At 38.7% G+C, this 13,125-nt stretch overlaps 1 protein-coding gene across 1 annotated transcript in view; it reads right to left on the bottom strand.

Annotated features, from left to right (window-relative positions):
- LOC103723937 (DNA repair protein recA homolog 3, mitochondrial) overlaps positions 1 to 13,125 on the bottom strand; it is a 51,558-nt gene that overhangs the window by 8,923 nt on the left and 29,510 nt on the right. Inside the window, exon 3 of the mRNA XM_039114819.1 lies at positions 10,311 to 10,528. Within this exon, the coding sequence (XP_038970747.1) occupies positions 10,311 to 10,528 (218 nt within the window). The remainder of the gene's footprint in view (positions 1 to 10,310; positions 10,529 to 13,125) is intronic.

Below are 13,125 nucleotides of genomic sequence, written 5' to 3' on the forward strand. Positions count from 1 at the left end.
GATTAGGGATCGCTTTGCCAATGTTTCAATTCAGAAGTAATCATTTCTTTAGTAGCACAGAACATTGAGATATTTTTAGATTCTATTGCTAATTGGAATAACATAGAAGATTAGTACTAACCAATGGAAAGAAGTTTCAATGTGCAAGTTAGAGGGACAGATTCAATCAGGATGGACCCAAGAGTATAATGAGTTATAGACATGGTCTAAAGAGCTGAAGTAAATCTTTAAGGTTGATTTTTTCCTCTCGATTATTCCCAATCTTGAACTGAATTTTACCAAACTTGTCCAAGTAAGGACGACAAAAACTGATATATAAAAAATCTGATAACTCAGTCTTGATTAAAGAAATTTAAAAAGAAGAGGTATCAAGCACTCAATCATAAAGGAGCATAAACATATCTTTTCTGAAAATGTCACCAATGTTGCATTTAATCTTTTAACTTGAAATGTGCCACACCAAAAGGGAGCTCAATGAAAACATTTGTCATGACTCCTAACAACTTCCAAGCTTAAGTCAAGCAAAAGAAACGAAGTCCTAAATGTACATTTTGAGAAGAACCACATAATTTCTCTTCAAACTGCCATCAAAGGTGAGTCAGGATTATTGAAAATATCATTAATGAAAAGGACAGATCTAGTGCTGTTGCTTATGGTATCACTTATGGAAGATATAGGAAAGGTCACTCTATCCAAATGCTCTGGTAGCAAAAGCCTAGGTTGCAGCGACACAGACTGATTAAGCAGCAATTACATGAACAAGAAAGATTTCTGATTCAATCAGGGCATTAAACGTAAATGAATGGCTGTATAACATACATATGCATAAAATATACAGTTCATCACAAAATGGTGGTATACCTATTATAACATTGGCTACATAACCATAGTGCTATCGGTGCATATGTTACATATATTGAATAATATATTACTGTCCACTATCCACTTACTAAGTTTATTAGTTCACCTTTCAAATTCTCATTATCAGTAACATGGTTTCAAAGCCTTTCCCTAGGTCACTTTTATAAACTCATACGGATATTGCAAAACTGACTCATCATTTGTCAGCCTCTATCATTCAACTGAGTATCAAATTGTTTTCTTCAAGCCTTGACCTCCACCAAAGCCAATCGTTGAAGCATCGCTAAAATTTGACGACCTATTGATGGTGAGACTGTAGAAATTGCCTTCAAGTCTGGATTAATTATACGTGTTCTGTTCTTTTATTTATAGAGTTCATCCCTTGGTCTAATCAGCACCAGGTCACTAAACTAGGATCCAACAAATAAATTTTCAAGTCATTTACTTCTAGCTGCTGATTAAGAAGAAACTACAATTTCTCAACAACCAAGTTATCATTTCGAGAGTTGGACTATTCCAGCAGCAAGTTTGATGAACCATAATAGTGTTAAAACTGAGCTTTTCTTCATTTCAGAGAATGGTCAAGAATGCAGAAATTAAAATAACTTTGCAAATACTTTCTTTAAAATTCTTAAGCTAATTGGGAAGTTTGAAAAACAAGCATATTGGAAGACCTTAATAAATAATATCTTTCAATATTTTATGATACTATTTTCTCTACATATCCCCATAGTTCTTTTTTTCTCCCTCATGCCGATTCAAACACTTGGACCCATGTCCAAAATCAATTTCGTTTGTATCCATGCAACAATGCTAATTTGTAAATTTTATGTTGTTTGTGGCAAGTGAGTGATTGTCATCTTCATTCATGATGCAGGAGCAGCAGGGGTCGACTCATGTGTAGCGGGGGTCGACTCATTGCTTTCATAAGTCGACTCGTGTTTAATGAGTCGTCCTTTGATCCTGGCAGCATGACAAAGTTGGTTTTGAATTAATTCTGGGAACAATATATGATTAATCAACCAGCATGCCATATACCATTGGAAAGCCCTACGCCTCTAGTTTCCAACGCATCTGATCTCATGCCATTTGAAGATCCCTAGAGAAAGTTATGGCATTTTTACTACAGCACGTCTGGACTAGCAGCGCTCAGCGAAGTGCATTTAATTTGGTCTTTTTCCAGCACATAGTTTCATTTCCCTAAGTATCTTTTGGTATTTCTAAATATTGGAACATGTAACAAGACTCCCATCAATGTGTTTCAGCGCTATTTTGTCTTACCTATGATTGGAGGAATGTTCCAAGATAGCATATAAAACTGGTACATGAATGAAATGAAAGAGGAGAGTTGTTATTTTTCAGAATTTCTTTCCAGCAAGCCTTTCTTACTTTTGTGAGTTGAGTGGCATCCTCCTACCAATCAAGCGCGTGGCTTGGTCGCATCGAGTGGCATCTGCGAATAGTAGCGTCGAGCGGCATCCGCTACCCTTGGTTGAGTGGCATCCCAGGATCATCTTTTCCCTTGGTTGAATTCTTTTGGTTTGGCCAAGACTTGCAGGCTTCAGCCTGCATCAAATTGGTATCATAGTAGGTTTTCCTGTTGTGGTGTCCTTTATTTCGAAATTGTTCGATCTTCTTCGTATCTTCGGGTCCTCTACAATGCCTCCACGGCGTCAAAGGAATCCTCCACGACGTCAAAGGGATACGGAGCGTGATGAAGTGCAAGCTGAATTTGATGCATTACGAGAATCAAATCAAGCATTGACAAACATGATAAATAAACTTTGTCAGCGGATTCAAGCTTCACCCACTCGAAGCCATAGAAGTCAAGAAAGTAAACACAATATCTTCTTCAACAACCACAACCAAAATGATCGTTCATCTTCTTCCAGTTCTGTTCCAAAATCTGGTGTCGCTGATCAATGGTCCATGGAACGCTTGACCCGTGCTTTAGAGAATACTGATCAAAGCATCCAAGTTCAAGTGCAAGACTTTGATGGCAAACTTGATACTTATGGCTATTGTGACTGGATGGCATCTTTAGAAGCTTTCTTTGATTGAAAATTTCTTACAGATGAGAGAAAGGTGCAGTTCGTGGCTACGAAGCTAAAGGGTCATGCTCTAATCTGGTGGCAACAATATCAGCGTAGCAGAGATCGAAGAGGAATCCCAAGAGTCAATACCTGGGCTGAGATGAAATTGAAGCTTGATAAGAAATTTCTTCTCCTGGATTATTCTCAAACTCTCTACCAAAAGTTCCATCAGTTGCATCAGCATGTGGAGCAATCTATTGGTGATTATACAGAGGAATTCTACAAGCTCATGAGTCGTGTGAGCTTACAAGAATCTGATGATCAATTGGTGGTCAGATATGTGAGTGGACTGAATTATAACCTCAAAGACGAGCTGATGATGCATTCGCTTCATTCTCTGGAGGAAGCATTTCAAAAGGCATTGAAGGCAGAAGAGAAAATAAAATGGAGTTCATACCGAAAGGGTGAAAGCTCAAAAGGGGTGAAAGAGAAGGGTAAGAAGTTGGCTCCTATCTCTGAAAAACAAACCCAACATCAGGGTGGAGGGAGTAAGGAAAGTGGGAAGTTTCATTCATCTTCCAACAAATGTTTTCGGTGTGGTGAATCTGGGCATAGATCCTATGAATGTCCAAAGAAGAAAGCTGAATTGCATCTCGTGGAAGAAGATGAAGAGCCAATTTATGATGAAGAGTCAGAGGTTGATCTTAATGAAGAATATTGTGAAGGTAATTGTGATGTGAAAAGTCTTGTAATCCGGCAAGTGCTGACTGTTCAAGAGACTGATAGATGGTTGAGGCATAACATTTTTAAAACCTATTGTCTTTCTTATGGAAAGAAATGCATCTTGATGATTGATTCGGAAAGTTGTGAGAACATGGTGTCAAAAGTAGTAATAGAAAAGCTGAAGCTTTCTTGTGAACACCATCCAAAGCCTTACAAGGTTTCCTGGTTCAAAAAGGGTGGAGAAATCATGGTGACTCACAGATGCAAAATAAAGTTTGTTGTTGGCAAGTATGAAGATGAAATTTATTTTGATGTGCTGCCCATGGATGCCTGTCATTTGCTTCTTGGCAGACCATGGCAGTTTGATAGGAATGCTTATCATGATGGGAAAAAGAACACTTACACTATTATCCACAACAAAGTGAAATATGTTTTGACCCCTATGAAAGACATTCCAAATAGTGTGCCTTCTTCGAACCAGATCAGATTATTATTTTACAAGGAATTTGAAGAGTCCTACAAAAAAGATGGTATTGTTTATCCTCTGGTTGCTGCAGAAAAAAGTGAAGAACTTGAAACAGAAGTTCCGGACGAAGTTCGAGGCTTATTGGATAGATTCAAAGGCTTAGCTCCTGCTGACCTTCCTGCTGGTTTACCCTTACTTCGAGACATTCAGCATCGAATTGATTTCATTCCAAGTGCTATTCTTCCTAATCTGCCTCATTATAGAATGTCTCCTAATGAGCATGCTGAATTACAAAGGCAAATCATTGATTTATTGCAAAAAGGATTGATTAGAGAATTACTTAGTCCTTACGCTGTCCCTGCCCTTTTAACTCCTAAGAAAGATAAAATATGGAGAATGTGTGTAAATAGTAGAGCTATAAACAAGATTACAATCAAGTATAGATTTTCCATCTCTAGACTTAATAATATGCTGGATGAGTTGGCTGGTGCAAAGGTGTTTTCTAAGATTGATTTACGGAGTGGTTATCACCAAATCCAAATTAGAAAAGGTGATGAGTGAAAAACAGCCTTTAAAACCAAAGATGGTTTGTATGAGTGGCTGGTTATGCCATTTGGATTATCAAATTCCCCCAGCACTTTCATGAGGCTTATGATCCAAGTTTTGAAGAACTTCATGGGGAAGTATGTTGTGGTGTATTTTGATGACATCCTGATTTACAGCAAGGATAGTGTACAGCATGTGAATCACCTATCCAATGTTTTTAAAGTGCTCCATGAAAACCAGTTGTATGTGAATATGAAGAAGTGCTCTTTCATGACTAATCAAGTTGTATTTCCAGACTATATTGTTAGTGCAGATGGCATGAAGATGGATGACGAGAAGGGAAAGGCTATTCTTGATTGGCCTACGCCTAGAAGTTTGACTGATGTGAGAAGCTTTCATGGTTTGGCATCATTCTACAAGAAATTCATCCGACACTTCAGTACCATTGCTGCTCCAATGATGGATGTTCTAAAGAAGAAGAAATTTCAATGGACCAATGAGGCTGAAAGAAGTTTCCAAGAGTTAAAGTCCAAACTTGTTGAAGCACCGGTCCTAGCACTACCAGATTTCTCTAAGCCATTCCAAGTGGAATGTGATGCTTCCAAAGTTGGCATAGGAGCTGTTCTCTTGCAAGAGGGAAGATCTGTTGCTTATTTCAGTGAGAAATTCAGTAATGCAAAGCTGAAGTATTCAACCTATGACAAGGAGCTATATGCAATTGTTCAAGCCTTGCGGCATTGGGAACATTATCTTATTGGTGTCAAATTTGTGCTCTATTCCGATCATGAAGCTTTGAGATTCTTGAAGGGCCAAAAGAAGCTAAATTCTCGCCATGCTGGTTGGGTATCATACCTTGAGAAGCTTTCTTTTGTTCTACACCATAAAGTCGGTTCATCAAATAAAGTTGCTAATGCTTTGAGTCGACGGCATAGTTTGTTGACAACACTCTCTTATGAAATTACTGGCTTTGATCTCTTACCAGATTATTATGTTGCAAATCCATTCTTTAAAAGGGTGTTGCAGAATTTGAATAATGAGAAGAGTAAAGACTATTTGCTGATCAATGGCTATTTATTCAAAGGCAATCAACTTTGTTTGCTGGAGGGATCTTGGAGATTATTTGTTATTGCAGAATTACACGCTGGCGGACTTGGTGGACATTTTGGAAGGGACAAGACTGAAGCTCTTGTGAAGCTGCGATACTTTTGGCCTACCCTGAAGCGTGATATTTCTCGGTTTGTGCAAAATTGTCTTGTATGTCAAAAAGCCAAAGGGGGAGTCCAAAATACTGGTTATTATCAGCCCTTATGAGTCCCTAATGCTTCCTGGAAAGACTTATCAATGGACTTTGTTCTTGGTTTGCCTAGAACACAGCATGGGTTTGATTGCATTTTTGTGGTGGTGGATCGATTCTCCAAGACGGCTCACTTTATACCATGTAAAACCTCTACTGATGCATCTCACATAGCTACTTTGTTTTTCAGAGAAGTTGTTCGTCTACATGGTGTTCCAAAGTCCATAACTTCAGATCGTGATGTAAAGTTTGTTGATCACTTCTGAAGGACGCTGTGGAAACTTTTGGAAACTCGACTGCAATTCTCTAGTGCTTACCATCCTCAGACCGACGGACAAACTGAAGTAGTGAATAGATCCCTGGGGAACTTGCTGAGAAGCTTAGTGGGAGAGCACCCAAAGAAGTGGAAATTTGTCATTCATCAAGCTGAATTTGCTTATAATAGTTCAGCCAGTCGATCAACGAAGAGCCTCCATTCAAAGTTGTCTATGGCAGAAATCCAAGTCATGTTCTTGATCTCTTGCCACTACCAAATCAAACAAGAGTATGGAAGCTGAAGAGTTTGCTGAGCACATAAAGGAGGTTCATAAACAAGTTCGACATCAACTGCAGCAATCTACTCAAATGTACAAGTCACAAGCTGATGTTCATCGAAGGAAGTTAGAGTTCAAGGAAGGAGATTTGGTCATGGTATATTTGAGGAAGAAAAGATTTCCTACAGGTAAATATAATAAGCTGAAACAGAGAAAGTTTGGACCTTGTCGGATTCTGAAGAAGTTGGGTCCAAATGCCTACCGAATTGAACTGCCTGAAAGATTTTCAATCAGTCCTACCTTCAACATATGTGATCTTTATCCTTATTATGGAGATGAGGAGAAGATTGTGTTTCAACCAAAAGACTTCGAGTGCTGCCTCTAATCCTCCGCGTGAGTCTGTTGATGTTCTAGATGTACGTTCTATCACGACTCGGCATGGCACTTATACACAATACTTGGTCCATTGGCAAGAAAAGCCACATTCTGAGGATGCATGGATTTCAAGTGAGGAGCTTAAGAAATTGGATAATCTGCTTTGGAAAGACCTGAATTCCAACTCGAAGGCGAGTTCTTTTCAAGCTGGGGAGAATGATGCAAGAGCAGCAGGGGTCGACTCATTGCTTTCATGAGTTGACTCATGTGTAGCGGGGGTCGACTCATTGCTTTCATGAGTCGACTCGTGTTTAGTGAGTCGTCCTTTGATCCTGACAACATGACAGAGTTAGTTTTGAATTAATTCTAGGAACAATATATGGTTAATCAGTCAGCATGCCATATACCATTGAAAAGCTCTACACCTCTAGTTTCCAACGCACCTGATCTCGTGCCATTTGAAGATCCCTAGAGAAAGTTATGGCATTTTTACTACAGCACGTCTGAACTAGCAGTGCCCAGCGAAGTGCATTTAATTTGGTCTTCTTCCAGCACATAGTTTCATTTCCCTAAATGTCTTTTCGTATTTCTAAATATTGGAACATGTAACAAGACTCCCATCAATGAGTTTCAGCACTGTTTTGTCTTACCTATGCTTGGAGGGATGTTCCAAGATAGCATATAAAACTGGTACATGAATAAAATGAAGGAGAGTTGTTATTTTTCAGAATTTCTTTCCAGCAAACCTTTCTTACTTTTGTGAGTTGAGGGGCATCCTCCTACCAATCAAGCGCGTGGCTTGGTCGCATCGAGTGGCATCTGCGATTAGTAGCGTCGAGTGGCATCCGCTACCCCTGGTTGAGTGGCATCCCAGGATCATCTTTTTTCTTGTTTGAATTCTTTTGGTTTGGCCAAGACTTGCAGGTTTCAGCCTGCATCAATTCACTTAAAGCATGCTTGACTATTTTTTTCTTTGCTACTCCTCATTTCATGGCATTATTAATGGTCTTCATTTGGGATTCTTGATTGAAACCTTATGGGCACTTCGATCTTGCATTGGTCATGATTCACCCTTAGTTTTCATTTTTTTTCCCTCAAAACTTCTAAAGCCTTATTGAATCATTTGACAGTTCTTGCCCTGTCTTGCATCATTCAAAGTTCTGCACATTCTTCATTCTTGTTTAGAGCTTTCCTTTTGGTGAATCAAGTGTTTTAACACATTGCTTACAATATTCCACCATCTTTCTTCACAAATAAGTTGTATGTGAAAGATCTTTTTCATGACTAATTGATATGTCTACATCTTCCTACCACTACATAAAGACCCTCCCATTGCTGTCCCTGAGCTCTCAGGGCCATCATTGACACATGCCAGATTTTAGAAGAAGATACATAGTTGATGGTGATTGCCTATTCAAGTTGTTTACCTTTTTTTTAGTAGCTCTAACTTGCACTAGGGAGTTTTTTGTTTTTTTGTTGAACTACTTGTTAAATACTGCCCCACACGACCATATAAACTGTATGAAGTTCTGTGTAAGGTAGTTAATCGGAACTAAATATAGGCTTTTAAATGAACCTTTCACCCTTTTTGCAATATTTTATTCGTATTGTTTGCATCACCATCAGCTTGGCCATATTAAATTCTAAATTTGGTAAACTACTACATTCTACCATTCTTTATCCTTTCTTATAATATATTATGGGAACTTCAAGTTGAATTGTTCTAACGACTTGGGTTGCAACATACTGACTTGCCCAACCCCTCCAAAGGAAGGTATATGTAATTGTGCTTTCATCATCTGACAATAGCACACATTTTAAATGGCTTTGAATTTCACACTGCCAATTCCAAATTTGTCAAATTTGACACTATGGTCCATACATAGCTTGACGCTGTTTTTGATGTATTTCATTCAAATTTGGTGAAAATCCCACTCTCATTTTTACTTTCTTCCAACATGTTGTTTCAATTAGCATTGCCTATGACCCATTCATAAAACAGAATTAAATCACAAACAGACAATAAAATTCATAGAAGTATCCACTTGCTATGGCTCCCCCCCTGCCTTTCTTCCCATAAGGTTATTCTCACCATGGTGTTTTTACTAATTATTACCAACATCAAGCTTTCAAGAGTTTCTTCTATCCCAAATTTAGTTAAAACCTCCTAAACATTCTCGCATCATATCATCAATTGTGCTTGCTTTATATCCTTCACTTTGTTAAGATACTTTACTATAATCCTTCCTTGAAACTATCAGATGTTTCCTACTTTGTCACGTTTAAGCAAATACCACATAATGCCCTTCTCTCCTTCATGCTCAACCCTCTGCATCCTTTTCATCCCCCACTTTACGGCTCATGTCTTTGTTAGGACCTATAAATAGTAATATGAAATTGATGGATGTGCTTAAGGATGTGCTTGCCGTTATTCCAAATTCCACAATTGAATCTTAGTTTAAAGACCCTACCTCCCTAGCCCCCATCTGCTACCCCCCAACCCCAAACAATACTGCTCCTTTCGATGTTGTCATTCTTCAAGAGTTTGACGGCTCCTCGTTCACTGCAACTTAAATTTGTGGTGCCTCCATGTAGCGATTTCATTTCCATCAAATGTAACAATCAAGAAAAGGTTATCAGCATTCAATGGCAGTATAATGATGTTCTATGTTATCTAGACCTTTCAACTTAACCCAAACCAGACACTTAAACAAAAGAATCCGTAGCCTAGACATGCAGATGCATTGGAAACACAAGTCCAAATCCATGTGATATAGATGCTATTGTTCCTTCAAAGGATCCATCATTTCCTCCTTCCTAGCTAAAAGAAAGCTCCCAAAGAAAACTAAATAAAAAACTACAATGAAATTAGCTCCTTCCTTTATATGTGTAAACATTCACTGCCAAGTTACCATTAACATACTATACCTGTATAGCATAAGTGCATCAAGCTACCAATACAACAGACACCATATTAGCCGTGGACTTTGGAGAAGCAACTGCATCTTCTGAATTACCAGACAAATATACAACCTCAAAATTCATAGGCAAATTGAACCACATCTACAAACACAAGTCCCAACTTTCAACAAGAAAATCCAATAAATTTAAGCTAGCTGACCTCATATTGTATGAAAAGTTAGAATTATACTTAGAATGACATATGAAGTTAAATTGATTGCATGCATGCATGCATGCATTCATGCATATATACATAAACGGTAAATGCATACATACATTCATACATGCAAACCCATATATACAACATCAATATATGTGCTCATATCTATGCATTTATTTATGCATGCATGTATGTAATTTAAGAACTCCCACCTCCGTGGAAAGGGAATTAATTGTCATATTGTTTTACATGTGCTAAATAGAATTTTCATTTTACTAGAAAATTGTATCAGAAAAAATATAATTGACATGCCTCAGTCTTAGAAAGACAAATACAACATTCAATTAACTAAAATCACCTTAGGAAGTCCACCAATTCCTAATGCCAAATCCAAAGAAAAGGATCCTGTAGAAACAACAGGAATTTCCCTAGGAGCATGAGAGCGACCAAGCCACATTATTGCACCCTTTCCAAATGAAGCTGTAATGTGATCCAAGGCTTGCTGTAAGGCTAGATCCTTTTTAGAGAGATTTTCCATGCTAGACTCACTTCCACCGGACTTTGATTTCCTTCTCCCTAGAATTAGTAAGAATAGCAATTTAGGATCATCTCAACAAAATGATGCAACAACATGATGCACGCCAATAGTCTAGGAAGGAAGAATAATCACAGGATTTGCCGACAATTTCAAGCATAAATGTGTAAAAAAACTGCATTATCACTATTCTGGTAACATGTACAAGATATTACAAGCAACATTGTCAATAGGGTTCATCTAATATTAACACAGAGGTGGCTTTTATGCTAATCAACAGTACATATAACATTTCCACTAACATCCCTTTAGCCCACTCGAGAATATAGTCCGATGGTGTGCTAGTAAGATACTCACGAGCAAGAAGGAAAATGAGGTTTCAAAAAGAAAAAAATAACAAGTAAATAAAACAGTTTGTCAGAACCTTATCTTGGCATCAGAAGTATCGAGAAATGAATTCGTGCATCTTAAACAAAACAGTATAAAATAAGTATCAACAAAACAGAATAATTAGTTGATAATTTTTTCCCGTATAATCTTACATCAAGAGTGTCATCTACATTTTGTATATCTACATCTTTCTTTATTTGGTCCTAAAAAAATTGCAAATCAATAGTTTACATAAATACTTATTAGGTGCTTATATAAATTTCATATACATAGTTATGTAAATTTAATGTTCACATTCTAAATTTTGCTTTTATTGTAAAGATGATCAATTAAATTTAGATGAAAACATAAATTTACGATAAAAGTTTGCACAAAAAAGCCATAGTTATCAGTTTCTCTTAGCTGGGAACTAGTTTAAGTCATAAGAAAGCAATTTTTATTACAAATATGAATATATATATATATTTTTTTTGGTAAGCCGGATAAATCATACCATTCTAGCATGATTACATCCAATGAAATAAAAAAAAAAAGAAGATGACGAAGAGAGGGTGGAGCGGACTCGTAGCCATCACAAATCTAGCCACCAAAGTGTTGTGCAACATACGAGACAACCCAATCAGCTGCCATGTTCGCCTCTCAGTATGCATGCTTGACCTAGGAGGCCACACAGTCCCTCAATAGGTTATGGATGTCCTGCAACAGTTGGTGCTCATCACCTACCCTGGCGTGGCCCTAAAGCCACCAAATCATAGTTGCCGAGTCCCCTTCCAAATGAATACAATCCGACCCCAAAGTGACCCACGTGTGGGTGATCCCTTCCCAAGCAGCTCTAAGCTCGGCTCTAGAGACAGAACTGTTAGAGTCGACTACCCCCCACTGCGATCAATATGGAATCGTATCTCTAATCACAAATCCAGCACCTCCTCTTTCCCCATCCTCAGAGATACAAATCCAGCACATCCTCTTCCCTCATCCTCAAACACACTACCATTGAAGTACAGCTGGAGAAAGCTTAGGGATGGAGGTTCACAGGAGACGAATATCGTCTGAGTCAATCTATGATTGAATGGGGGCTCCAAATGTTCTTAGTAATTCTAGATCCTCCGATTGTTTGAGCCTGAGCGAACTCATCTACAAGAAGCGCCCTTTCAGCCACAGTCCTAAGACTCCGCCTCTATCCCGCAAACATCCTAGCATTCTTAGGGATTAATTTCTAAATGCTCCTGATCGATGGATCCATCACGAGAAACGGTGATCGATCTGATGAGATTAGTGCACAGATCACTTAATCAAATGGATAAGTCTCGAGTCCACAGTGTAAAGACACTGGAGTGATTGTGCAAGTACTTGTTAGAGAACAAGGTACTGAACGTGACCAAAGAAAGTAGTCACATGGATGTCTATCCACTCGTCAGTGACTACTTATGCTGCAGTTGTATGACCGGTCCTTTGACCTGCGATGCCTCAGCTATTCACTGTGAGGTTATTGTAGTTTGACGAGCATGCGAACTTGGTGATGGGGACATCAGCTAGGTCCCCATTTTATTTGCATATTTGTTTATTTTTATTCCTGGGTTTATTTGTGTTTAGGGTTTATTTGTGGTTTATTTTATTCTGGGCTTATTTGCATTTTTAGGGCTTACTTGTGGGTTTATTAGAATTTATTTCTGTGTAAGGGGATTTATGCAAATTCTGTACTTTGGCCCTATATATAGGGACCTCTTTTCATGATTAGGGTTTAATGAAAGATTAACAATTTTCTTCCCCACGTTTCTTCTTCCTCTCTTTCTCCTTCTCTTCTCCTTCTTTTCTTTTTCTTCCTCCTTCTCTTCTCCCTCTTCTTCTGTTCCTGATTTAAAATTGCAACGTGAGTACATTGAAACCACTGAAGTCCACCTTCCCGGATTTGGTTCTACATCAACTTGGTATCAGAGCAAGGCTGGTTTTGCCCCTGCTGCCAAAGCCCCGATCCATCTCCCGGCTACTTCTTCCAAACCAAAAAAAAAAAAAAAAAGAAAAAAAAACTTTCTGTAGCCGAGAGAGGAGGAAGAACAGCAGCCCCTGTGTCGGATTCTCCCTGCCCGTCGGCGCACTTGATCCGCCGCCGCCATCAGTCGCCGCCGCTTCCCCCACCACCGGCAAACACTGTCAGCCGGTGTATGGCCGAGCGCCGACGGATTCCCGGATTCCTGTGGCCGCACGAATACTACGCCGTACGTCGACCACGGACACCGGAGCGCGTCGA

The sequence above is a fragment of the Phoenix dactylifera genome, chromosome 17 (genome assembly GCF_009389715.1).
Source record: "Phoenix dactylifera cultivar Barhee BC4 chromosome 17, palm_55x_up_171113_PBpolish2nd_filt_p, whole genome shotgun sequence".
In the NCBI taxonomy this organism is placed as follows: Eukaryota; Viridiplantae; Streptophyta; class Magnoliopsida; order Arecales; family Arecaceae; genus Phoenix; species Phoenix dactylifera.